The sequence below is a fragment of the Solea solea genome, chromosome 4, assembly GCF_958295425.1.
Source record: "Solea solea chromosome 4, fSolSol10.1, whole genome shotgun sequence".
In the NCBI taxonomy this organism is placed as follows: domain Eukaryota; kingdom Metazoa; phylum Chordata; class Actinopteri; order Pleuronectiformes; family Soleidae; genus Solea; species Solea solea.
Genome location: NC_081137.1, coordinates 6,370,004 through 6,396,643, shown reverse-complemented (window position 1 = coordinate 6,396,643; position 26,640 = coordinate 6,370,004). Strand labels below are relative to the sequence as shown.

Sequence of the window (26,640 nt, the reverse complement as noted above, 5' to 3'; positions counted from 1 at the left end):
GTCGGTGGGAGAAAAGTGACTCCGTCTTCAGTTTCTCATTCTGCTTCACACAGCGGAATTATTCAGTCACAGCTACTTCACTGAGATATTCGTTCAAGCTCTTCAGTTTGTGGCTGATTCACTGTCATTGAACTCCTGTTCCAATAGCGACTCAGGGTTTGTATGATTGCAACAAAACACAAACAAGTCTTGAGATTGTCTCCACTAGAGGACACTGTGTCAGTATCACATGTAAATCACATGTTTTTTGTTTGTTTTTTTAAATCAGTGAGCTGCATCACAAACAGCACTCACAAGGGGGAAAAAGGTGAGAGAGATTTTCAGATCCTGACGGCCAAGTGGTAACCCATACCAAGTTTCTGACCACCTGTGTAACATTTCTCAATGTCCTCAGCTCTATTTTTATCACACACACACACATAGGAGAGTCACTGTAAAGTCGGAGTGCATGGAGCATGTTCTTCTCCTTTCCAGCTCTCACAGCGGTAAGCTAATTCATTTTTACCACTGACTCTAAGAGCAACGGAACGATGGGCTCGTCTCCTGCCCATTGCGTGTTTAAATTTACTTTCCAAGATGATTGTACTGTGAGATTTTGAGATTCATATCTTCGTCTCATGTTTGCAGGACAGACATCTAAAGACCTGGTACAAGAGGATCTGAATGATGGTATGGTATAAGTCCACCTTTTGTTTCTCCTTTAAGGTCCAGTGTGTAAGCATTAGTGACATCTAGTGACACCTCCATGAGAAAAAACGGAGGGCGTTTCACACCTGATTCAGATGGTCAGCTCTGCAGAAGCCTGGTAACAAGCTGCTCATTTGAATCAGGTTTGTTGGAGCAGGGCGACATCTAAACATATATCAGTCGGCTATGACAGTAAAACCAGTATCTATAGATGAAATGTTGTCTCTTATGTAAATAGCTGTTGCCTGTTTTATAATCCTTCAGTCATCAGTAATATAATGCAAAACCTATTTTCTAGGTTTATTTTTTTCCTTAGCTTTTTTATGGCTTGTGTTTGTAAAGAAGAGAGTTACACGTTTTTTTTTTTTATGTTTTAAGTATAAGGTACTTTTGGAGACTTTGGAACCCCCCTTTAGGATTTAAAATAAAGCCTAAATGATTACAGACCATAGACACATTTATGAAAATGGATATAGTCTTGTGGTTGTAAAACAAACTCCCGTTTTGAAGCTTTAAGACTTGCAATTTCAAGGCAAAAAACATCACCCACAGACCAGGCACCTGTTGGCCGATACACAGTTGTCAAACCATGTGTCAGCATCTATTTTCTTCTAAAGGGGAGCATTATTTCCAATGTTTACATCATGAAGAAACATTGAAGAAAGCATAAAACCATCAACTCCTCAGCAAAATGTTTATGGACGTTATAGATCAAGGCTGATTACTGATTTATGATCGGCTCATATTCCCATGACGTCCATTCAAACTGATTTCTGATTTGAAGTCTTTTGGTGGTTACCTGCAACTTCCATCCTACTACATCATATCACTTTTATTACTATTTTACTGGCCCCTGAGGCTGAGTGAGGTTTGTGTTAAACTGTTCCTTCAACTTTCATTTTTCCCCTCAATCAGAGTCATCGCTCTCGAGCCTCCAAGGTGCGACAGCACGTCCACTGTGACTCCTGCTACAGTCGCCGCTGCAGAGCTCGGGTGGAGGTCTCTGTGTGCTGTGCGCTCATACCCTGCCGCCTCTACTGTGGAGCTCTCTTCCACCTGTGCAAGGAGGAGGATCACCTGCTGCTCTGCCCTAACGTGAGGGTTCCATGTCTGAACGCTGAGTATGGCTGCCCGGTCCAGCTGCCCCGGTCCTCACAGGCCGCTCACCTCCAGGTGTGTCCAGCCAGTGTGGTGTGCTGCTCCATGGAGTGGAACCGCTGGCCGGCCAATGATGCCCATTCTTATCCCAACACGGAGCTGCATGAAAACCTGCTCAGAGACAGAGAGCAGGGAGGATGTCTGGACCTGGCCATGGCCCTGAAAGACCAGGACCACCTGTTTCACTCCATGAAGATGAAGAAGCTGTTCCCAGAGCTCATCCTGAGTGTGGAGGAGGAGGAGAAAGAAGAAGAAAGGAGGGAGGAGGAGAGGGGGAAGGAGAAGCGGAGAAAGGCCACCTTGGAGAAGGAGTTGGCAGCAAAGAAAGCAGCTGCACACACCTGGGAGTCTTTTGCCACTTTTAACATCAATACCGTTGAGGAGAAAGACGATGAGGATGAAAATGAGGACGAAGATGAAGATGTTGAGGAGCTAACTCAGGAGGAGAGGGAGGCTATTGCCAGGGCCTCAGGAGTGAATGCAGAACTTTTGGAAAACTACAATGCCTATGAGCGCATGTTCAGTATGGAGATGGGCGGCTGCAGAGAAGCTGGAGAGACTACTGTGGGAGGCAGAGGCCAGACGCTGACTAAAGGGAAAAGAAAAAGCCTGGACACACTGACAGAGGAAGAAACAGAAGACACCTCCAGTGGTGCAACAGCATCAAACACCTGTAACCAGATGAGCAATGCACTCATGGCTCCCACCACATCCTCCTCGTCACGTCAGATGGGGAAATACAAGTATGGCCACTTGGAGCCAATGAAGATTATCACTGTGCGTACGTTTAAAATCCCAACCAGCTTCTCTGCCAAGCAGGCCCGTATTCGCAACCCTGGTTTCTACAAGAGAGAGAGTCAGGCTGTGGACACCAGTGACCTCGGGGTGAGGCCAGATGAGATGCCAGTGTGGGAGGAAGTTCAGGTGAGAGGAACTCATTTCTTTTTGTCATTTTTTTTCAACCAGTTGCACCAATTTGGATAAAGGTGTGACAGAAAATGTTGTCGTCTCAGAATAAGTCTTTCATATGTAGTTAAGGGAGGGGCCTTGCTTCACAGAGCAGCCATGTTTCCACAGAAGCCCAAATGCATGCATTGCATTTTAAAGCCGAACTTACTTTCCGCTGCATGAAGGCCAACATATGAGCATTTACAAAACTAAAATCCCAAACTTGTTTGTTGCTTACACTTGCAGCAGCCACAGAATCTAGTGATAAAACCAATATTCACTCAACAATTTAATTCTTTCTCTGGTCTCCATCCACTCCGGGGGGGAAATTGTACATTTAGTTGGTGAATACTATTTTTTTTTTTGGAACTTTAATGCTTTTATTTGCAAAATAATAATAACATTAACCTCATATAACAAAAGAGAAGATGGGGGCTACAATGGGCTGATCCTATAGAAATAATACAAAGACAGAAAAGAAACATAAATAAATAAGAAGCAAGATGTAAAAAAAAAAACATCCAAAAAAGAAATTGGCACATTTAGCTATGACTTGGCAGTCAAGTATTTCATTATTGTAAATGTGTTTTACTTTCTGCTGCTACAGGACGATAGGAGGAGGATTAGGTTTCATCCAATTGATAGTCATCGTTTTCCTTGTTGTCATCAGCAAAACATGCAATAGGGCTCTGATCCATAGTAGGCAGGTGGATGGGAAACACATCCAATAAAAACTGAGTCCTGCTGTCGCGATTCTTTTCAGCTCTCCTTTGATATTCTTCCAATATGTTTGTATTCTTGGGCAGTCCCCAAAAACATGAGTATGGTATTAGTAAATGTATTTCCCTGACTAATTCACACTGATACTGTTTGATTTGCCCCTCAGGCTTCACTCCTGTGCTCTCTGGAGAAAGAGCAGCGGGGTCACCTCATCGCAGAGAGCAAATGCACAGATGGCCTGTTACAGGACGAAGGCACGCAGACCTTTGACTTCCTGTCCGCTCCCTTCCGGAGGAACACGTCGCTGGCCGATCTGACGGTCGGAAAACCGCTGGAGCTGCATCTTCAGCTGCAGGTGGAGGGCGTCACCAGCCGACACCACAAAGCCAGCTCTGCTTTCACCTTCCTCTGTGGACACACGTTTCAGCGCAGAGAATATGGGAAACATTATAAGTGAGCTTTCGTGTGAACGTTTCTTTCCTCAAGCTGCTGTCGAAACATGGCTGCCTCCATAAAGCAAGGCCCCTGCCTAAAACACTTAATATTCCCATTTGAAGGATTTGGAGAGGATATAAAAATTTTTTGCCATCAAACCCTCTGAATGTCAAGCCATATTGTTTTTTTTTAATATACAGGAACACCCACAGTGACATACAGATGAGTGTGAATGGCTGGTTTGAGCAGAGATGTCCACTGGCGTACCTGGGCTGCACCTTCAGTCAGAAACGGTTCCAACCGTCCACGCATGAAGCCAACGTCACCTACAAGTGAGCTAAAATGAATCATTTATTTCTTACAGCACGTGAAGTGAAGACAATGCATTAATTAATTACTTGGTTACAATCGGGGTGTGAAAATGGTCCAGAGAATGATCTCCCACCCCACCTTTAACATCAACTGTCATTGCTATTAGGGTAGATGTGTGAACTGTTTGTGTGTTTCTTTATATACACTAAAGCAAAATGTCTTAAATCTCTGATATTTTATCCTGATACTTCTTTACAATGTGATAACATCCCACTTTTTAGCTGCATTTTCTGTCCCACAATTGTACTTCTAGTAGAGGTGAGAGGTAAAGAAGTGCTGAGATGCTGTTGTTACAGCATGCCAGTGTCACCATTGGTCTGCTGGAATTAATTTTAAAGTAGGTCATTAAAGGACAGATACATGTGAAAAACACAGTTTCTTCTTGCTTTCAGTGAGAATATGGGCTGCTTTGGTCTGCATCCTGCCACCACTGTTTCTCTTGGTGATGCCTCCCTGCCATTCAGGAGCTCAAGGGACTCCTCTGCCTCTCAGAGGAGGAGAGGAGGTCGATTAGGAGGAGGAGGAGGAGGAGGAGGAGAGGACTCCCTGAGCTCATTACCTTATGAGGTATTGTGTCACATGGCCAGTTTCCTGGACAGTCTGTCCCTGTCCCAACTGGCTCTGGTGTCCCGCCTCATGAGGCAGGTGTGCTCCTCACTGCTGCAAGAGAGAGGGATGGTCACCCTCCACTGGGAGAGGCAGACCTACTCACATGGAGGAGCCAAGTGGAGGGTGAAGCAGAGGGTAATTTATTTATTATTTATTATACAAATATCACTGGGGTTATTGATTTACTAAACTAAGTATGTCCCGCTCTTGTTAATATTATTTGTGGTTTCAGGTCTGGCAGTTCAGCACCTTTTTCTCTCCTGTGGACACCTGGCGCTTCCGAGATGTGCCGTCCATTTCGGAGCATCTGAAGGTGTGTCCTCACTATGAGAGGCAGTTCAGAACCGAGAAGATTCACCTGCCACGTGTCAGAGAAGACGGCCAAACCAACACAAGCTGCAAAGGTCACACTCTGGTGGATGTATTCCAGCAGAAGAGGATCATGATGTAGACTGACATGCTGCTGTTTGAAACTTTAATGTGTTAATAGAAAACACTGGAGCTAATAAGACCTCTATCATTTAAAACAACTGGAGAAAATAATATTAAAATTATAATCATGAACAAAATTACCTCTGGGGATTGGTTTTGGGACAATGGTGTCTGATAACACACATTTGACTTGTACGATTGATTTTACTCTAACTTTATCAACAAATATATCCAACTATAGCCTTTGATGTTATTACAAATACATATACTAAGCAAGGAGAAAAGCAGATTCATGTTTTTCTCTTGCACGGACAAATTGCATACATATAGACTTATCTAGTTTAATTCAGGTTAATCATTAGGGCAAACAAAAAAACTCAGTTTTGTGTTTTAACAAATAAAAATCACTGAAGTAAACAGAAAAATAATGATGTCCTCTTGACAAACATCGTATTATTTCATAATGCATTGAAGTTATGAAAGTGGGAAAAACATTTGCTTTTATAAATCAGACTTAAATTTGGGAAGCAAAATGGGGAACCTCAGCCAAAATTCCCTTTTTCCTCATATACTTTGTTGTTGGATATTAAACAAAAATAAAGATACTCTGTTACTATCGCCTTGTCACTGCACATTTTAGAAACATCTGTGCCATTTGTATTTTCTCATGTATTAAACTACTACTTATTTTATATACTATTAGTGTTCAATAAAACAGTTTATGGCCTTGTATTAAAGTTCCTGCAGACTTTAATATAATATAACATAATTATATTTAATATATTTTCCATTCTAAAAACGAACACCAGGTGGCTCTGTTGAGCTGTGTCTCTCTTTGTTGATCTGGCTCTCACCGAGGGATGGCTCTATATGAATGGACAACATCTCATTGGCTTCCTTACTGCCAATAGAAGGACGCTGTCATCTCGAAAATTTGATTGTTGATTGTTGACAGCTTTGTTAGCCAATGAGAAGCAGCAGAACGCCCGGATGTGACCGTAAGTCCCCTAGGATCCTTACATGAGCTAGAGATGCCAGGAATGTTTTGAGTGTAACACAGGAAGTCCGTCTGACTAAATTGTTTTGCTGAAATAAATCTACTTCTATCTACTTTTCTACTTTTCAATCTACTTTTCACGGATAAACATCAAAGGTAAGAGCAATTTTTACAGTTGTCATTCGGCAAACCGATTTCTGTTGTCTTTATTTTTTGGCTTTGATATCCGTAATGCTTTCTCGTAGACTGCTTTGGCGTATACTGTTAGAAACAGCGGAGTCTTAGTTTTAATTTGAGTGGGTTTTGGACAAAGTCCAAAGTAAGAAGTTTCATATGTAGGTATTAATTTAGCTGTTATTTGAGCTGTGTTTGTCGCATTTAAAATAGGTTTATACATTCTGCTGTTTAATATGATGCCCAGCGTCAATATATTCTCTCAGGGCTCACTTTTTTGTCGTTCTTCACGAATTGTTTGCGCAGACTCTGTCAGGGTCGCCCAATTGGGGGATTTTTTTTTTTTTTTTTAAATGTGTATAATTTTGAAGTGAAATTACCCTGAAATTCAAAGGGAAAGATTCAGACAAATCTAAGTAAATCTATAAAATAAAATCTGACCAAAATATCTTTAAAGTCATTTTTTATTTTTTCAAATTTAAGTCCGATTACATAAAAGCAATTTTTTTTTCCGCTTTCATAACTTTAATGCATTATGAAATGGACCAAATGTTTAAGAGATGGTGAGACGGATGTGTTATGTGTGATAAGTATAAGTATCTTATTTCCATATTTTCAGAGAATCTGGCAACCACCTCCTGCATTGTTTCCAACTGTGATTAAAATAAACATTTGTTTTATCTCCTTTGAACGCAACAATAACTTAACAATCAATGATAACAAATAAAAAAAAAAGACAGAAATTATGATAGAAATTGAGTCTGTAGGTACTGTATGTGTGAGCAAAAGTCTCCCTCTAGTGTTGGCCTTTTGTGATTTTTGTGTTAGTGAGGACGTCGGCTCTGAGCAGTCTGTAAAACAGCACAGTGTTCATGATGCAGATGAGACTGAGGCCTGCTGTTCCCAAAGCCAGGATGGAGCGAGGCATATTTTCACTGTTACCTGCCAGCCATCGAGCCATCCAACCCAGTGTGCAGCCACGAAACACCAGAAACCTGACGGTCAGACAAATCAACACAGGAAATCACAGAGGAGTCAATGACCCTGACTTATTCTGCAGCATAACAGTACCAGTAAGAGGGAGGGGTGAGCAGAGGAATCCTCTGTTTGTCGAAATGTCTCTTATTCAAGTGAGCACCTACGTTCCCAGGTTGAGCCAGCTGTTTGTCATGTAGGTCACAGTGGGGCGGGGGGCTGTGACCTCAGTCCCAGGCCTGTTCCTCTGTCCTGACAGGAGGAGGAGTTGTCTGATGTGAAGGAAAACAGAGTTGAGCTCCACCAGCAGAGACACCAGAGCAAAGCCCAGGTAGAGACGATTGATAACAGCCAAACCGAAGCAGGAGATCGCCTGAGAAAAGACGTAGTGGTTAACACACACACAGAGCCCGCGTCCAAAAGAGAGGTCATTAATTCAAGCACACAGTCACAAACTTGTTTTTATATCTTAGTAAAGACACATCATTGACATAATGCATACACTACCCCCTTACCCTAACCTTAACCCTTATCCTAACCTTAACCTAAACCCAATTCGAACCCTAAAGCCAGGTCTTAACCCTGAAAAAGCCCTTTAGATTTGCATTTCTTACCTTAACCTAAACACAATTCAAATGTTAGCCTTAAACTTAACCAGTTCCTTAGAAATGAGGTTCAGCCATGTATATAAGAACACCCACTCTTGTAGAACATTTGTAGTAAGATACAGTAATGTATTCTAACTCTAATCCAATTCTACCCCTAACCCTGAAACAAAGTCTAAACCCTCATAAAGCCATTCTTTATATACAAAGACTGTAATTGTGATGACATGGAGGTGTTCAGGGTCAAACAGCTTTACATAAATGTTTTATTACCACTCTGGTTAAATCAGCAACTACACAGAGGCTTATCAGTCCAGCTCCAAGCTGAACAGATGTCTCAAAGTTTATGTTACAAAACATACTGTGTATAATTTATGACGAGTAATAGAAGGGAGTTTCTCTTACTGCATGTTACCAAACATAGGTAAGATGTTACAAAGAAAGCAAATGAACAAAATCACACACACTAATTTAACTGGGTAATTTCATCTCAAGTGATATCAGAAAAATTCAGTCAGAATGTTGACCAGTGATTCTTTTTTTTACTCTACACGTGAGTGAAGTTTTACCACGGTGTGGTGGAGGAGCAGCTCCCAGGACTGTTTGAATGACTGGTTCAAGGCCATGTCCCAGAAGTCATGGATAAAATAACCTACAGAGGAGAAACATGATAAGAATGAAATCAAAATGAAAACATTTTATTTTTTTATTTAACCAGGTAAAAGACCCCAAGACGAGGATGACTGGGACAAGAGGTCAGTAGCACACTTCTTAATAATTATCACAAATGCAAGAAACCGATTGCAAACAATAAATTAAAATAAAATAATGGTTTTAAAGTTGCAGACAAGTTGACCGTTAAAGAGCAGGAGTTGTGAACGCAGTAACAATTTTAAGAACTCCGGCACTGATCAATGGATTCCACCCATCTTCTACGGATTTATCCTCCACATGTGGGCAAAAGGCAGGGTACACCATGGACAGTTCGCCAGTCCATCACAGGGCCACACAGAGACGAACAACCCAAATCCCAGTGGTGCCTTTGTGGACCAGTAGAAGAGAAGGTTGACTTTCAATGAGAAAGTTGTGGATTTAATTTGTATTTCCTCTACATGCTGATGGGGAATGATTCTTGATCATCCTTGTATCATTTGAGCAGTCATCAAGACTACTAGACATGTACTTTTGTGGAATTAGTTTATCATGGTTGTTTTTTTTTCACTGGCAGTATCCAGTCTGTAATCTGACTTTGGCTTGATTTAAGATTACATTACATTACATTACATACATAATGTAATGTAATGATTTAAAAGATGAAAATGCTGCTGATATATGGCTACTATATAATGCTCATTCCTGTTAGTGCAAAGGCTTCACCTGTGGATACAGCTACAAGGCTGTGGGAAGACACGGAGTGAAATGAGATCAGGTCCTCCAGCATCTGAGGCTGGAGGGAGAAACTGCAAGGCAAGAGCGAGAGAGAGGAGAGAGATCTCAACGCGAGTGTAAATAATTTGAAATGTGATGAAGTGTTTTATCTTTACACACCATAAAACCGCCCATGCTCCTGTCAGCGAGCTGTGAGCCAGAGAAGTGCTGATGTTCCTCCACTTCCAGGATTTCTTTGTTGCCAGCACTGCCGCCGGCGTTGGCAGGAACCTGACAATGGTGTTCAGCAGTTTGAAAGACAATGCCGATCCTCCTGTGACCAGGAGTGTTGACCTCAGATCCATCACCAGGCTTCACCGCAGAGCTGAGTTCACCTCGCCTGTGTCATGCTCTGCTGTTGTCAGACCGCATCCTCAGTGGTGGGAGAGTGTGGGCTGAAACTGTGTTTGGAAGGAAAGAAAGGGAAGAAAAAATAAACACTGTCTTCAACCAGCGATATATATTTTGAAGCGATCGTCGCCCTCTAACACGCATTCCTTCGTCACGTGAGGTGATAAACTGATCACTGATAACAGCTGAAGGGTCCCGGCCCTTCCATGGGTCAGAGTCATTGAAAGGTCAAGATAAGACTCCTAATCTGCACAGCAGTGTACACTTACTGGCCCCTTTATTAGGTACGGGACACTTAGTAAAGTGGCAGGAGTGGCACCTGGTGAGTGTCATAGGCAGGTTGCACTCCTGTTCCTCCCCTTTGCAGTCTGTCTGTCATGTCCCTGTTTTGCCTGTGTGTGTGTGTGTGTGTGTGTGTGTCAATCAGCTGCTCAACTGGTCTTCGCCTCCCACACACCCGGTTCCAATCTCCTCATCAAGCTCCCAATATCGACACCAGCTCTCCTCCCCCTCAAGGCCAGATTGTTTTATCACCTCATGTGGTAACACCGCCAGGCTCCTTCAGTGTTTTTTTGCATACTCTTGTTAAAATTGCCATCCTGGTTTGCCTCACTCACTTTCATTCTCCTCTGCTCAGTGTTCCCGACCTACCATCAGCCTGCCTAGTCCCCGCCAGCTCACCTGCCACACCACCCAGCTCCCTCTGCCCATCCAGCCGCCTGTACATCGCCATTTTCCCCCTTGCTTCATTCGCTGCCAGCCGCTCCCACGCCTTAATGAATTAAACTTCATTCTGCTCCTCCTCTGTGTTCTGCGCTTGGGCCCACCTTAACACGCCATTGTAACAGTGAGTTAAGAGATTTTTATTTCACCAGGTTCAGATCAAAAGATGTTTTGCAAGTTAGACCTGGCCAAGAGGGCAGCTCAGTCCTTGGCAGTTTCTGAAACACCCAGACCAGCCTGTCTGACACCAACAACAATGACACATTTAAATCGCAACGTATAGTATCTATTTATACAGTTAATCTTATTAAATACAATAAAATACGGTCCCTGCATTCAAAAATGGAGACGTATTATCAACAAAACCTACCTTAAATACCAATAGTAAAAGTACTCATCATTTCTTTCAGTGTATAAGCAGGATTTTACTGCTGCTGACATTACTTTATCCTGCTTTACACTGAGGTGGTTCAGTCTGGTAGATTTAAACCTAAAGGACAGGATCTTCCAAATGATTAATATTTAAATCTGAGGGCTTGTGGGATGACTAACGGAGAGGAAAGAAGAAAATAACAAAATAACAAAACATTGTAAAGGAATTTTGGGTCTCAAATGAAAGGGTAAACGTACAACCATTTGACAGCATGAGTCCAGATTTTATAATGAATCAAATTAAAAGTACAGAATTATCTGAAAATGTAGGTAAGTAGAAGAAAAAAGTTGGAGTTGTAAAAATCACAATAGTTGAGTAAATGTTGGACGTGTTTTTTGCACGATAGTAGTCAGAGATAAATCTTAAAACCATGCATGTCAACAACAGTCCACCTCTGGTTTGGTAATTTGAGCCTTGTCGTGTGTCCATTCAGTGTCCTGTGCTGCCTCGTCAGCCGTTTCCTCTGTGCTGCTGTTGTGAAATACAAAAGACTTTTCTGTGGAACAATGACACGGCTGAATCCACCACCGACATCACTCAAACTCTTCATTCACCACGGTCCCAAAAGTCACTTTTTGGTTGATTTTTGCTTTTTTTCCTTATGAAAACCCAAATCTTCCAACTTTTCAACAAGGGATGAGGGTCAGGGATGGACTGGTTGCCACGGAAACGGGCTCATATATCATCATTCAGCTGATGAGCAGGGAACAAACCGCGGCCGCAAACGGCTGTCAGTGGAGCATCGGACTAACTTTGTACGTGTCTGCAGAGATTTTGTGAATCTGTGTGACCTTTTGCATAAATCAGAGAGAATCAGAGGCATGTCGGTCACCAAACCACGTGAGTACAATGAGTTTTTACTATTTAACTAACACTGGCGTTTGATTTCACTTTGAGGATCAAAAAAAAAACTTTAAAAACCATAGGGATTGAGGACATTTTGGCTGGTCCTCAAATTCTGTCGACCCTTAAAAGGGCTTTTTGAGCGTTAAGACTAGGTTTTAGGGTTAGGTTAAGGGTCTAGGGAATGCTTTGAGTGTCCTCAGTAAGACTTCTGTGCAAACATGTGTGTGTGTGTGTGTGTGTGTGTTTTATAGACTCTGATCCAGAAGAAACGTCAGAGGAGCTGACGGCAGCCGTGTGTCTGGAGTCAGACCTGCAGGATGGACAGTAAGGAGAGTAGATTTTCACAACCTGGCAACCTTATTACTTATACAGCACATAATATAGACTGATACGTGGACCATACATCAGAGCCACACACACTGATGTGTATCCTATAGGACGTATTTTAAATGGTATAGACTCTAAACCTTTAGGATGTTATGTGATGAGAACAGTGACAAAGTGTCAAAATATGACTTTAATATGTTATGAGGATGCTAAAAGGAACTAATCAGCACTCAGTACTGTATAAATTAAGTACAGCTACACAAATAATGACAATTTAGCGGAGTAAACTTTAACAGATCACCACTATCTTAGTGTTTTTGCCATATCTATATCTATCGGTCCATTCAACATCTGTTTGGATCACCATGTTTCTTACACAGTGTAATCTGAGTGTAAAATGTGTGTGTTTTATCTCAGGATGATGGAGGTTGAAGTGGGACATCACAGCGTGTTGCTGACTCGCTCCAACGGCAAATATAGTGCCATTGGTAACCAGTGTACACACTATGGGGCTCCGCTCAGCAAAGGTACAGACGCAGGATGGGTTTAATGCGGAAAAAGAGGGAGAAGACAAACGACTCCGTGTTCTGTGACGTCAAGTTTATCAACCACTGTTTTGATGATTATGATCGTTGGTTTGTATGTGTATGTGTGTGTGTGTGTGTGTAGGAGTTCTTTCAGGCCACAGAGTGCGCTGTCCATGGCACGGCTCCTGTTTTAATGTCCAAACAGGAGATCTGGAGGAGTTTCCTGGTATGGACTGTTTACCCTGCCACAAGGTACAAACCAGAACAACAGACAGACAGGCTCATTTTTGTGCATTCATTCATTTTTTTTTGTCTTTTTCTCCTTTGAAGGTCAAAATTCAAAACAGTAAAGTGTATGTGTCTGTCATCAAAAAGGTAAGAACTTACTTTTCCTTTCTCGCTCACATTTTCCCCCGACATACAGTACCGATGCAGTCATCTTTTTAGTGTGACATTAAAGGTCTAGTATTCAATTATAAACTCAGTTGGGCTGCGTTTTCAAACTAAGATATTTTCTGCATTTCTCGAACATATGTCATGTACAACCCACACACTATCAAAGTACCTTTAACAGAATATGAAAGAACTAACACTGCTATCAAACCTCATCAGACGACTGGAGGAATTGATGTAGGAATGTAGAAATTCTGGAGGAACCACAGGCTGGGCCACTATGAAGCTGGTTATGGGTAGCATGTGGCCCACGGGCCACCATTTGAATAGACCGGGTCTAGTGTGTAAGAATTATGGCACTTTTCCATCTATACACTTCTAGCACGACTCGGCTCGTCTCATTACATTACATTACATGTCATTTAGCAGGCGCTTTTATCCAAAGTGACTTACAATGGAATTGAGTACAATCAGCCAGGGGTGAATCGAACTTGCGACCATTGCGACCATGATGTCTTTCGCACACAGGGTAACAGTCTCAACTCTTTTCCATTAGGGATAGTTCCTGGTACCCGGTACTCTTTTTGGTACCTGCCCTGGCGAGTTTCCAAGCCAGCTGAAATGTGACGTTGACAGACTGCCGATCACAGATTGGTCAGAGAGTGTCGTCACTGGAAGAGCCATGAGCGCGACGTCCGACACGAGGATGAAACCGAACAATGCCGAACTGTAGATCAGTTAAAAAGACTTAAAAATCCTGAAAACATGCGTTAATCTCCAACATTTAACAAGGACATTTCTAAAATCTCAATATTTAACACACGAGTGTGGTGTTTTAAGCGACAGCACTGCCGGTTGATTTGTCGCTGCTGTAGAGCTACGACGTTGCTGATGTCTAAAAAGCTTAGTGTAAGGACAATTTTTAATTCAAAATAAGTCATACACTTATATAAACATACTGAATACACACTGGACCTTCAAGAAGAAACATTTGATTTGCATACGACATGACATGGTCCTGTTTTCCCTGTGATTCAGACTCTCTTGCAGGAAAAAAGACTGAAGAGTATGGGAACTGCAATACCAGGAGTTACTCACACTATTCTGCTGCTGGGAGGAGGTAAGGCCTCCTTCATATGAGTGTGTGTGTGTGTGTGTCGTAAGAGAAGAAACAGCATATGATTCTTTTCATTTTTGAACATATAAGTGTAAATATTATTGGACAGATACTAAACTGATGATAACACTTTGCATTACAGTATAGTCATAATACTGTATATATAGTATAGTGGTAGTATAATAATACTTTTGTGATAGGAATGAAATATTATAGTTATACCATCAAATTTTTAATGCATTCCCCTGCTTGGGTATGACAATGGAAACGGACTGTATCACAGTATTAGCATGGCATTTTCAAAGAAATATCTTGGTCATACGAATTAACATATTACCATGTTGTTACTGTACTGTAAACAAAGTGTCCCTACATCGACTTTGTGCAGGTCCCGCGTCGCTGATCTGTGCTGAAACTCTCCGTCAAGAAAACTTTGGCGGCAGAATAATCATGGTCACCAAAGACAACCTTTTACCTCACGACAAAACCCGCCTCAGCAAGGTGCTGTGATTTAAGCATGACACAGACATGTACCTGCTGAGTGTGTGTGTGTGTGTGTATGCTGTGTTTAACTATCATTACATAAGCGCACGCTGTCTGCACTTGTGTTACAGGTGATGAATGTTGAGAGCGACAGTATTCTGCTGCGGAGGATGGAGTTTTTCCAGCAGTACGGCATCGAGGTGTGGCTCAGGAAAAAAGTGAGTTTGTCTCCCGTCAACAAACGTCCTAACACAGTTTTCATGTTCTGGGACTGAGTGGACCGCCATTGTGTTGACAGGCACTGTCGGTGGACACAGACAAGAAGACAGTCACGTTTGATGACGGTTCTGTCCAGAGCTATGACCAGCTCCTCATTTCAACTGGCTGCAGGTACAGCTACGAAAACACCCTCATCCCCCAAGTCTGTGAATGTGATCGCTCAGATAACTGAACAGGACATTCATTCATTCATCGTCTACCACTTTGTCCTCAACATGAGGGTCACGGGCCTGCTAGTGCCAATCCCAGCTGAAATAAAGCGAAAGGCGGGGTAACACAATCATTTATTCACACCATTGGTTTTTTGGAGAAAACCGGAGAATACCCAAACATGCAGAAAGGCACATGTGGAAAGAGTACTGAAATATTAGTACCACTTATTTTTACTACTAAGATTTTACTGAAGTACAAATAAAAGTACTGGTCTAAAAATTAATCAAGTTAAAGTTTAAATTTTTTTTAACATGGTTGGGGTTCTTTCTTGTGTCTTGCAAAAAAGGTCAAGGGGACACAAATCTCACATTAATTGTTTTGAATTAAAGGCAAACCTTTACACATTAAAGTGCTGACAAAATACAATATGTAAACACATATCAAAATGGGTCAAAGGTCACAAATGCTTTAACTTTCTGACTCACTCAGGGACCTTAATTAGTGCTAATTCTGTCCTCATCATTCACTTGTCATCATTCCTTGCAAGTTTCTGGTGCTTTAATTAATTAATTTATTTATTTATTTATTTATTTATTTATTTATTTATTCATTCATTTATTTATTTATTTAATTGATTCAGGCCAACACTTTTTTTTACTCAGTGGGATTTAAAACATAGCGAAGTACAGAACTTCCAAATTTTAAAAATGACTTTAAAAAGTAAAAGTGCACAAAAATCCTACTCAAGTACAATGATGTGAGTACATGTAATTCATTACTGTCCACCTGTTAAAATGTTACAGAAGGAAGGTAGTCGTCGTTGCTGCATCACTGTTCTGCTCTGTATCACTTATAAGTCATGGCTTGTCCTTTTAGGGCAAAATGTCTGGATGTGCACGACATAAACCTGGACAACGTCAAGATGTTAGAGACTCCAGAAGACGCCCGACAAATCCACGCAGCTTGTCTGGGCAGCAACGTCGTCCTCGTGGGAACGTCGTTTGTTGGTAGTTTGTTTACATCTTATTTTTTTTGTTTATGAGACAATCCTGCCCCATTTTAAGCCATCGCAGTTCACTGCGCACTACATATTCACAGAGATCGAGAAATGTATATCGCAGAACTTGGCAGACTGAATATATCTGACCCTTAAATTACATCAGCTGTGCTTTTCACGAGTATGGAAGCAGCCGGCGCTGACATTATTCCAGACCTGCAGTAACCTGACATCTGTCTGATAAAATTTCACTCAAAAAACAAAAACAACAAGATATTCAAGCAAGGAAGCGTTGGATTCTAATATGAAGTTATAACTACACAAGCACAATCTGTTGCATGGGGATTCCTATCGCTCCATCTTCATGCTTGTTTTTCTTCAAAACTTGTTTTATGGCAAAGAGTGACTGTTTTCATATACCAGGGCACATTTTTATGAATAAAGCTGCTAAAAAGATGAGTTGCCTTACATAGTGCAGTATATGCTGCCGGCTACATATACAGTATCTATGGCTACATATTTCAACATCATGGTGTTGTTTTGGTTCCTACTGTTGCATCACAGGACTGCACAATGTTAGCTACCAGAGCTCTGTACAGTTGTTGTTGTTGTTGTTGTTGTTTTTCATCAGTGGTTTCAATGTGAATTTTCACATTTTTTCCAGGCATGGAAGTTGCGTCTTATTTGATAGACAAAGCCTCCAGTATCACAGTGATTGGTAGCAGCGAGATGCCGTATCAGAACACACTGGGTCCTGAGATCGGCAAATTCACTATGATGGTAAGAGAGAAAGACTACCATTTACAGGAATGTCAAATATTCATGTAAATGGTAGATTTACATTACATAAAAAAACATAAATAACTGAAAACACAAAAACATAGAAACAATGCCCAGGGACCCAGAAAGGTTACATTGTGTGTACTAACGATGGTTTGTTCCTGCAGATGCTTTCAGAGAAAAATGTGAAATTCTACATGAACGATATTGTGACGGAGGTCAAAGGTGTGAACGGCAAGGTAAAATGTAAAAACAAACTTAGTCCTTATTTGTTAGTATTTTAAGAAGAAGAAAAAGAAAAAGAAAAATTGAGCAACTATAATCACAAAGTGACAGTTGGTTTTGTTGTCCTCATCTTCATCAAGGTGAATGAGATTGTGCTTAAAAGTGGGAGAATTATTCCTGCTGATGTTCTGATCGTTGGCATCGGTGAGTGGAATTTCTTTATTTCTTTTGTTGCTTCTTCCATATCATTTGTCAGTTTATTATACCCTCAGTTATAAAACTTTGGAAATTTTGAACTTTTGTCGTAAATTCCCCTTCGTTCCTTTTAGTCTTTGTGCTAAGCTAAGTAGCTGCTACCTGAAGATTCACACTTATTTGAACAATGTGACAGTTTTGCTATTAACTCTTAAACAGAAAGTGAAATAATTCCCAAAACATCAGACTTTGGAATTCTGTTTTTTTCCCCCCTGTATTTGTATTATATTTATTAATAACTCATAAACACACATTTCAGTCAAAAAAAACAACAGTAGCTGCAATAATCCTATAAAACCTGTTGCATTTCCCCTCTTCCATCAGGCGTCGTTCCAAACTCAGAGGTGCTGAGAGGCAGCAACATACAGATGGATGCAAAACACTTTGTACCAGTTGATAAGGTGAGCTACAAATAATGAAATAAATAACATTTTAATTCTTCTTTCATTCTATAAACACCCAGTATTCAAACAAATGAATGTGGACTAATTAACCCCTTGTTTGCTAACAAATGTACATATATATATCCTATAATGTGATGTCACATAGCATTTTTGCCACTCTCACTACATGGTCCCGGCACGACTCGGCACAATTTTTGCTTTTCCATTGGCAATAATATTAAGAAATTGACTGTACTTTACTAAGTAATTTTTGGTTATAGAATGACACAATTTATTTAGTAAATGTAGTGAATTAAAAGTTGCTAGAATACAAATAAAGTGAAGTATAGATACTTGAATTTACTACTTAAGTATGGTAACAAAGTATTTGTACTGTAGGACAGGACAGGACAGGACACAGTGAAACTGAACAAACTTCACACACTAGAAAGACCTACAAAATAATCAGGAAACTAACAAGGAACTCCAGGAGCGAAGAACTAAAAAGACCGAACAAAAAATAAGACGTGTGGAGTAACCAAGGGTCCTGACACTCTGAGGAGTATATTCAAAGAAACTGTATTTTATCAGATCTCTGACACTGAAACATTTCACCAATCCTATTTATCCTATCCTATTTGAGCGCATCCTTTACAATATTCCCTTTATCTACGGGCATTTTTCATCAGTGCCCTTCCTGTACTTCCCTCCTGCAGTACATGCACACCAACATCCCTGACGTGTTTTGTGCGGGTGACCTGACCACCTTCCCCCTGGCGATGGCCAAAAACCGGATGGTGAACATCGGACACTGGCAGATAGCAAAAGCACAGGGTAACAAAGTTTGGTTACAAATTTCTGAAACTGTAATACAATACAAAATCTGTTGTGAGACGCAGGGATGAGATTTTAAAACTGTCAGTTCTCTGTCAATTCACACCCGTTTTTCACAAATTTAAACGTGAGAGCCCCTGAAAGCCTCCTGATGCTAAACTAAAACTAAACATTTAATTTGTATCATCAGTTAACGAAGTTTTAAAGGTTCTATCAACACAAATCGGCAGCAAGAACCAGGCAAGATCAAAATTTCACCGCTGAACATTCTACCTCTTAAACTATTTCTTTATCCATGACTAAAATCATCATCATTGTCGTCATCACTTTTTCTACCTTTAATTTATCTGTTGGTTTTTGTAGGGAGAATAGCAGCCCTGAATATGATGAATTATCCGACTGAACTTAACACAGTTCCTTTCTACTGGACCGTCCTACTGGGTATGACAATCCGATATGCAGGTGAGTGTGCGCACACACAAAAACACTGGTTTCCATTATTTCAGAGGACATTACACTGACTTAAATTAATTTCCTGGAGACTTACTCTAACCTTAACCGTAATTACTACTGGCCTTATCCCAGATTTAGGTCCCCACAACATAAGGAAAACAAGGCACACACACACACACCCATCATTCAATGTGTCATATATTCATTCATTCATTAAACTGAGAACAACCACGTTGACACAAACCACATTGTTGTATTGTTGGACTTTAATTTATGTCTTAAATCAGCGTTTAGAATCATTTAAGTACTGTAAAAAAAAACATAGATGTTGATGTTTAGACAATGTAAACTTAAGTATGTGCAGTGTTTCACTCACGTCACCTTATCAACATGCATATACAAAGTTATCACACCTAAGTATATCATTAAAAAAGAAAAGAAAGAACAAACCGATACACAAACTACTGCACATTACTGTAAACCACTGTTAAACATATGTCATGTCTGTATGTTGGTCGGGTGCAGGTTATGGAGAAGGATACACCGAGATTGTGATGAAAGGAACGTTTGAGGACAGGAAGTTTGTGGCGCTCTACATCAAGTGAGTTAAAACAACAAGTGCAGTTAACCCTCAGGCTTCATCTCTCCACTTAAGAGGCTAGTAAAATAAAGTGAAGCTTGAGGGTTAAGTGACAAAATATATATACAGTATGTTTTAATTAATGTTTTTATCGATCTTACCCAGGAATGATGAAGTCATAGCAGTAGCGAGTCTGAACTATGACCCAGCAGCGTCTGCGGTGGCTGAGAGGTTGACAACAGGAAGAGTCATCACAAAGAAAGAGGCCGAGTATGAAAAATCTGGTCGCAAACAAAGATTCTTGTATTATTTCTTTGACGTGACCTCTCCACGTCCTGTGCTGCTGCCTTTCTTGGCCAGGTCACCCTTGTGAACGAGATCTTGATCTCAATGGGTCTTTTATTTGGTTAAATAAAGGTTAAATAAAAATGAATAAAATAAATCCTAAGATGCAACCTTTAGTATAAAAACAGCCAAATAAATAGAAAGAACTACAAAAAGAAAAGTGACATTTCAATGCTGTTTATAGTAGTTTGAAATAAAACACAGCATTTTGTAGACTTAGTCCTTCCATTGTTTGTGGAAAATTAATGAAATTAAAAGTAGCCCACTTGAAATGCACAACACAACAACACAACATTTGGATTTTATGTAGTTCATACTTAGTAGACAGGACTCCAAATGGCTTCCCATATTTCTAAGTTGGTCAGGTTTGGGGAGGTTTTCGATTTAGCATTTGATGTAGACATTGTATGTGACGCACAAAACATTAGAACACTTTTATGTATCGCCTTGATCTCTAAAAAATGAGGTGTTGAAAAAATAAGAAAATGAAAAGGAGATGCCGGTTGCAGACCCCTGTCCTAAGACTAAAAGACAAAGTCAACAATCTAATTAAACAGATATATATATATATATATATATATATCCATATTTATAGCATTTTTTGGAAAAGGATTATACGTTTTATTGTGCTAGACTCAGAACAGAGCATTAAGTTATAATGTAGAACCACTGTCAGAGCCATTTTTGTTGTTACCTTGTGTTTGGAACCTCTTCCCACTTACACACACTTACATAAGAAAATTGTGGAATCTTTAGAGAATTATTTTCTCACACGTTGGAACTTTTTTATTGGTTAAAAGTTCCCAACAACCATAACTGTAGTATGTGTAAAAACTCCTTTATTACATGTCAAACAACTTGTTTCTACTGCCCCCAAGTGGCCAGAAATCATATATCCTACAGTGTGTCACCTGTTCTGTTTTTTTTTCCCCCCTCTCTGACAGATCAGATGATCTGAGCTGGCTGCAGCTTTCCTGATCTCCACTTCTCATCATCACGACTCATCGTCTGTGCAGTGTTGGTATGAAACCACAACAACAGCCTCCTTGTCTCCACTGCTCTCACCAAGGACAGAGAGTGAAAGAGACAGTCTTCAGTCTTTACAGACCTGTGTTCTGAAAGCAGGACTGAATCCATACATCACACAAACACCACATACCTCAGATGGATGCAGCTTTTTTGGGGGGCTTTTACTATTTTATATTATTTAATCCAGCTTTTATCTTTATTCTATTTTCACATCTCACATGTCTTCAGGGGTATTTCACTAACAGTCACATTCATGATGCCTTGCGGTCTCCGCTGTAAATATTGATGAGGTGGTGTGAGCGGCCTGAAGGTGCTGTGACCTCCGTGTCCACGGTGGCCGTGTATGTGGGGAGGTCAGTGAGGTTTCAGAGGGGAATTTAGGAAAACAGAGCGCCGCTGTTCAGCTCTTTGACCACAGAGATGCTGAAACAGGCAACAGCAACAAAACACACTGACAGGGAACAAAGAAGACAGTGAGACAAAACCTCCATGAAAGAACAAGTGCAGTGTCTGACTGCTTTATCACTTTATTTCTTTACTTCTAAATCAGTGTTTACGCTCAGGTGAAAACCTCAGGTTCACAGTTCAACTCATGAAGACTTTTTAACAACTGTAGAAGTTTTAGGGCTTAAAGCGCCATTGGCTTATATTTTGTATTGTTTTATGTAAATGATTTGGATTTTCTTTTTTAATTAAATGCTAGGTCATGGTGAAACGTTGCCGTTTTCTTTTGTTATTCTTTGCACTGGGCAAGATATTAATCAAGCATAACATTCAACCACTAAAAAAAAAAATTCTGTTCAGAATGCAAGTAAATAACTATAATTTGACATCTTAATCAAGAAAAAATTATGTGCTTTACTATTTTTTTCAGTTTTTTTGTAAAACTAGTCATGGATAGTAGTATAATAATTATATTCCAGCATTAAAAATATCGTTTTGGTTAAAGAGCTTCTACATACTTGTATATTAATCCTTACAGAAACATTGCCCTGATAATCCTGAAGTCTAACATTGGAACAACTTTAATGTTTACAATGCACCCAAACACATTATTAGGTAGAAAAGCATATTTTTTGTTGTTGTATTAAACATTTCAAGTCATTGAAATTGATTAAGAACAACCTGGAAACATTGGTCGTCTTGTTCAGCAGCTGGAAGCAAAGTAAAGCCAAAACAGTCAAATTTACAAAGATATCATATTCATAACATTATAAAATATTCATGCAGAAGTAACATGAAACACAGAGTAATAAAACGTAAACCATAAAATGTATCCATTCAGTGATAAAACATCCACAGCTATTTCAAGTTATTCAAAGTTAATTAAAAAACCATCCTGGGAGCGGGTCAGAGAGGATAGTTCTTATGGAGGATTCAGTCTCTGTTCAAATGAATGTAATGACAGAGTTGTTTCAGTTAAATTCTTTGCTCTTTACGCTCTGTCTGTATCAGTGCATCCTTCAGTGCGTCTTTATACTGAGCCGTTCTGTGTGTGATGTACCGCTGCCGTCTGTCGGCCCTGTACAGCTCCAGCCTCTGCTCCTCAGCCCGGGGGTCCCCCAGTTCTCCCTCCCACCTCAGACTCTCCCTGGCCTGGGAGCTGGGCATTGACACAAACCCCTGCGCTGGAGCTCCACTCTCACTCTCCCTGGTTTTGTTTGCTGGTGTCAAACTCTTTGGGTGTTTTTTGCTCCTCCAGCCGCTGCCGCTGCTCTGTTCTCCACCTTTCTTACTGGCAGCTCTCAGCTTTGGCAGCAGGCCTCGAGGCTGACCAGGACTCAGCAGGGACACCGGATGCAAAGACACAGGCTGAGGTGTCGCTGTAGGGAAGCAGTGTAAACATGTAAACACACGCAGAGTGTAGACTTGAGGGGTTTCGATTACTCATGACTCTCTGTGGAGTTGGAGGGCTAATGGCTTGGTTTACAGTAATGAGCTGTAATAGATGAGGTGAAGCAACACTGGGAGCCTTTTCACTAATGACCCATTCAGCTCACCAGGAATCTTAAACCACCACCACATGCTCCAAACAGCTCTTTACATTATGTACATTTACACTGACCCACGTTTGAACCGCTTAAGCAATCCTAACAGTAGCAGGAGAAATGTGACTCCCTGTCTTTGAGAAATTAAGTACAATTTCAGTTGCAGCTTTGCACGATTCAATAAGTGAGAGGCTTTATTTAATTCAGAAAATATGAATTAAAATGTACAAATAATGGACAATGATTATGTTCTTGTTTGCCAACAATAACAAGAACATTTCATTTTACATTGTGTGGAGACCATAATAACTCTGACACTGTGCTCTGTCATATCCATACTGTATGTAGTAACTAGAGGTTTTATATAAATTATAAAATAATGTAAAACAGAAACAAATCCTCGTCAAACTGTTGTAGGTTCATTTTCTGCCCTTTAAATGACCAATATGTCACTGGTATGTTTAATTAAGCACTCTAGTCAAGTACATATTTACATCATATATGAAAAGTAATTCCATTCTTTGCGGCTTTCTGCCTCACTTCAGAGGCAGATGTCATGCTTTTACTCCAGTTTCTAGTTTATTTATATCATTTTATTTATTCTAAATGAATAAAACAACGCAATTATACAGACATATACTCACAATTATACTATATATACCCAACAGTGAGTAAAGTAGGTCAAATTAGCTTACAGTAAAATCTAGGTTTTTTTCTATATAATGGGCTGTTTTGTGTACAAGTTCACACATTATATATCAAACACATGCTTGATATATAATGTGGCTTCTGTTTGGCTGTTAGTTAAATGAAAGTTTGCCGGTGTTACCATGACTTTGTGGCGGAGAGGTGGAAACAGTGTTTCTGCTTCTTTTCCTCTTCGTCTTCTTCTTGTTTCTCCTCTCAGATGTGTGGTTTGGTGTTTGGATCAGCAGGGAAATCGTCTTGTTTTCTGGCATCGCGTGGTTCTGGTTCACGCAGTAACAATTAGGATTTAAAAAGGTGTCGATGTGCTGAAGACATCCACCACACACGCAGAGACGCCAAAAACGTATCCACACGACAGCTGTCGTTGCTCTTTAGTCCCGGTAAAAACTTCTGTACGGTCAAACAAAACAAAACCGACCTTTCGTAATGCTAAAACAGCAGAAAGGAGTAGTAAATCCTGGCTGCGACGCGGATATTTTTCCTATTTGACACTTCACAGCCGCGTTGCAGTGACGCGTGTCCATGGCAACAGGACACGCCCTCTACCAAGGACACGTGTGGCGGAAGAGCATAGTTGTAAAGATGTTACGTGTGCACTGGTATTTTACCCAAAACTAAGAGTAATATTATTATGTCTGGTATAAAATTATGGTTCTCAAACTATGGCACGTGTAGCACCAGTGGTACGTGAGCTTCCTCTGGTGGAAAATCATAAACACTGTTCTACTGTACAGCTACAGCAGGGTATGTGATCGGAGTGAAGCTAAGGATTTTTTTTTTGCTCCAAAAGGAGGGTTGGATTTTTTTTCATTCATTCCAGGATCTCAAGACGTAAAGTTTTACACTTTTAAAAAGTGATTTGTGAGTGTCAGTCATGTTTTTGCAATCATCTGTAGCTGTAAACCTTTAGAAAATGTGCCCAACTAAGGAATGTACAAATGTGTGCACACTCTAAACGCAAACAGAAGGCTCCACACATTCACATGTAATAACCAGTTAAATCATTACCAATAAAATTATATAATATTATTTCGGTCAGGATAATCATCACAGGAGATTTCCAAATTATCCCATGCCTAATCACTAGTGGAAAACATCAGGCACTTAAAGTGAGACTTAGTAATTTACCATAATTCTTTTTACTTATTTATTCAAGCAGTTTTTGACAGGAGAGAGAGAAACATCAACAACAACAACAATATTTTAGCATTTATTTTACACTTCAATCACAAACTGATTGAAGTGTAAAAGTAGTGTTATTTAATCTATCTTTACTAATGTTAAAGGAACTAAAAAAAAGAAACTATTTGTGAAACTGTCTCTGCAGGAGGATTTATGTGTTGCCTCTGACAGCATTCACAGCACGCAGTGAGGCATTTCCTGAGGAGTTTCCATCCTATTCCTGTCCCACAGAATCCAGTCCCCCACTTGTTCCTCGGCACAAACACTTCACATGCATGTGCACAGAAACATACTTGAAAGGTGACTTTTGTTTTCAATTTGAATAATTTCTGTAGTACGTACAAAACACAACATATACAAATTAGAATGTTGCCTTCAGGCTCAGCCTCTGAACTGAATGCAGATATGAGCCACGGTTACTAAAGAGAAAATGGAAAAAGCATGATGTCGAGTCAGAGAGAAAATGTAAAACAACCTCTCGACAAGTAAATGTAGAATTATATAATCATAAATAAGAGAGAAGCAGAAGAATAGAATTGAAAAGGCAAATATGAATCCATGCAAGAGTGTCATTTGAGTTTTATTTATTTGTTTTTGTTTTTTTACTTTGACTACTGCACTAATTTCCATTTTCACACAACCTTTGACCAACAGTTTGCTATTTATTCAGACCTTTTACTGAGCTCTTGTTTAGAGGAGCATGTGTGTCGTGAATGTTGGTGGGGGAATAAGTGTCATGCACATTTCTCCATTAGGTGCAGACTCCATGACAAACAAACACACGTACCTTGAGGCATGGCAAGTTTTAGTAATAGAACACCGTTCATGCATGAAGGCATATTCACGCAGCTTTAAAAACGACAACAAAACAGAGACAGAAATGTAAGGAATCAAGACAAACTTTATAACTTGTCAACAATCGTTAAAGAGTTAACGTTTAAGAAGATTTGAAATGTTTAAAGTGTAAGGTCATAACAAAGTGACACTGGCGAGATTAAATACACGAGGGAGGCGGAGCTAACTGAACACAGGTGAAACTAATAAAACACAGGTGAATCATATTAGGGCAGGGTGAAGAATCACAAGGGAAAACCAGGACAAAAGTTAAAACTTAACAAAGTACACACATTAGGAAACTGGAAACAAGGAAATCTGACAACCCAAAACCCAACCTTACCACTGCAGATATGCACAGCAGTCAGTACAGACAGTTTTCAAAGAGCAACGGGATCATCTTACATGATTGAGTAGGTTTAGGAGGTGTGTTAACTCACAGACATGGACATGGCTCATAGTTTGAACCGATTTAGAGCCTGAAATTAGTAAATGTTATACAATAAGTCACAGTGGAAACATTTAAACTCAGCACCAACTATTTAAGTGGTGAACTCGTGACAAAAGATTCCCAGATATGTACACAGCACGGATAAAGGAGGTCATATGACTGTGAAGCAATAGCTGCTTGTACCATACAACACTGTGTGTGACATAACATGTCTATTACTGAACAAGGACCACTGATTGGTAGTGATTTGAACTGTCACATATGGTGGACATTATGCCATTAAACCTGCAACGAGGGTCAGATGTTAACAGCATCCTTTTTCACAGAAACAGCGTCATTTTTGTGTGTGAGGAATCTAATAAAGTCCCACGGGAGCAGCGATAACTCATGAAGAATTCAGGAATTTACCAAGCTCCAAATTAAA

General features: G+C 40.2%; 4 protein-coding genes across 9 annotated transcripts; 2 read left to right on the top strand and 2 right to left on the bottom strand.

The window, feature by feature from the left end:
• The first annotated feature begins 53 nt into the window (after positions 1-53).
• Positions 54-5,977, top strand: LOC131458223 (F-box only protein 40-like). 2 transcript variants are annotated; one of them, XM_058627108.1, is made up of 9 exons: positions 54-156; positions 269-307; positions 395-485; positions 628-674; positions 1,603-2,769; positions 3,680-3,966; positions 4,149-4,280; positions 4,713-5,064; positions 5,162-5,977. In XM_058627108.1, the coding sequence occupies exons 3-9, from the start codon at positions 449-451 to the stop codon at positions 5,378-5,380; spliced, it is 2,241 nt and encodes a 746-aa protein (XP_058483091.1). In that variant the 5' UTR covers positions 54-156; positions 269-307; positions 395-448; the 3' UTR covers positions 5,381-5,977. The 2 variants fall into 2 exon arrangements, with proteins under 2 accessions (XP_058483091.1, XP_058483092.1); XM_058627109.1 differs by lacking the exons at positions 54-156; positions 269-307 and having other exon boundaries at positions 439-485; positions 628-669.
• A 1,475-nt stretch (positions 5,978-7,452) lies between these two features.
• Positions 7,453-21,772, top strand: aifm5 (apoptosis inducing factor mitochondria associated 5). 5 transcript variants are annotated; one of them, XM_058627113.1, is made up of 23 exons: positions 7,453-7,838; positions 8,831-8,867; positions 10,319-10,433; positions 10,529-10,738; positions 11,481-11,887; positions 12,145-12,217; positions 12,638-12,747; positions 12,890-12,999; positions 13,078-13,122; positions 14,179-14,260; positions 14,646-14,758; positions 14,872-14,958; positions 15,039-15,130; positions 16,049-16,182; positions 16,834-16,949; positions 17,117-17,188; positions 17,315-17,378; positions 17,754-17,830; positions 18,529-18,646; positions 19,010-19,108; positions 19,625-19,700; positions 19,845-19,949; positions 20,969-21,772. In XM_058627113.1, the coding sequence occupies exons 5-23, from the start codon at positions 11,869-11,871 to the stop codon at positions 21,000-21,002; spliced, it is 1,626 nt and encodes a 541-aa protein (XP_058483096.1). In that variant the 5' UTR covers positions 7,453-7,838; positions 8,831-8,867; positions 10,319-10,433; positions 10,529-10,738; positions 11,481-11,868; the 3' UTR covers positions 21,003-21,772. The 5 variants fall into 5 exon arrangements, with proteins under 5 accessions (XP_058483096.1, XP_058483097.1, XP_058483098.1 ...); XM_058627114.1 differs by having other exon boundaries at positions 8,953-10,433; positions 11,682-11,887; XM_058627115.1 differs by having other exon boundaries at positions 8,953-10,433; positions 16,049-16,179.
• Positions 7,764-9,845, bottom strand: LOC131458645 (TLC domain-containing protein 2-like; the record flags this gene model as incomplete). Its single annotated transcript, XM_058627844.1, has 4 exons — positions 9,661-9,845; positions 9,490-9,572; positions 8,682-8,764; positions 7,764-7,880 (listed from the first exon to the last, which is right to left on the bottom strand). Coding segments are annotated over exons 1-4 (468 nt in total), but the record flags the coding sequence as incomplete, so codon positions are not given.
• Positions 21,754-24,233, bottom strand: liat1 (ligand of ATE1). Its single transcript, XM_058627117.1, has 2 exons — positions 23,871-24,233; positions 21,754-22,876 (listed from the first exon to the last, which is right to left on the bottom strand). Exons 1-2 carry the CDS (start codon positions 23,998-24,000, stop codon positions 22,473-22,475), a joined length of 534 nt encoding a protein of 177 aa, XP_058483100.1. The 5' UTR covers positions 24,001-24,233; the 3' UTR covers positions 21,754-22,472.
• Between the last annotated feature and the right edge of the window lie 2,407 nt (positions 24,234-26,640).

Coding starts and splice junctions, on each gene's coding strand:
- liat1 (XM_058627117.1), bottom strand. CDS start 24,000: ATGCCAGAAAACAAGACGATTTCCCTGCTGATCCAAACACCAAACCAC. Junction 22,877..23,870: donor CTCTCCGCCACAAAGTCATG/GTAACACCGGCA, acceptor GCTTCCCTACAG/CGACACCTCAGCCTGTGTCT.
- LOC131458223 (XM_058627108.1), top strand. CDS start 449: ATGGAGCATGTTCTTCTCCTTTCCAGCTCTCACAGCG. Junction 675..1,602: donor AGGATCTGAATGATGGTATG/GTATAAGTCCAC, acceptor CCCCTCAATCAG/AGTCATCGCTCTCGAGCCTC. Junction 4,281..4,712: donor GAAGCCAACGTCACCTACAA/GTGAGCTAAAAT, acceptor TCTTGCTTTCAG/TGAGAATATGGGCTGCTTTG.
- aifm5 (XM_058627113.1), top strand. Junction 14,261..14,645: donor TATTCTGCTGCTGGGAGGAG/GTAAGGCCTCCT, acceptor GACTTTGTGCAG/GTCCCGCGTCGCTGATCTGT. Junction 18,647..19,009: donor GCAGATAGCAAAAGCACAGG/GTAACAAAGTTT, acceptor TGGTTTTTGTAG/GGAGAATAGCAGCCCTGAAT.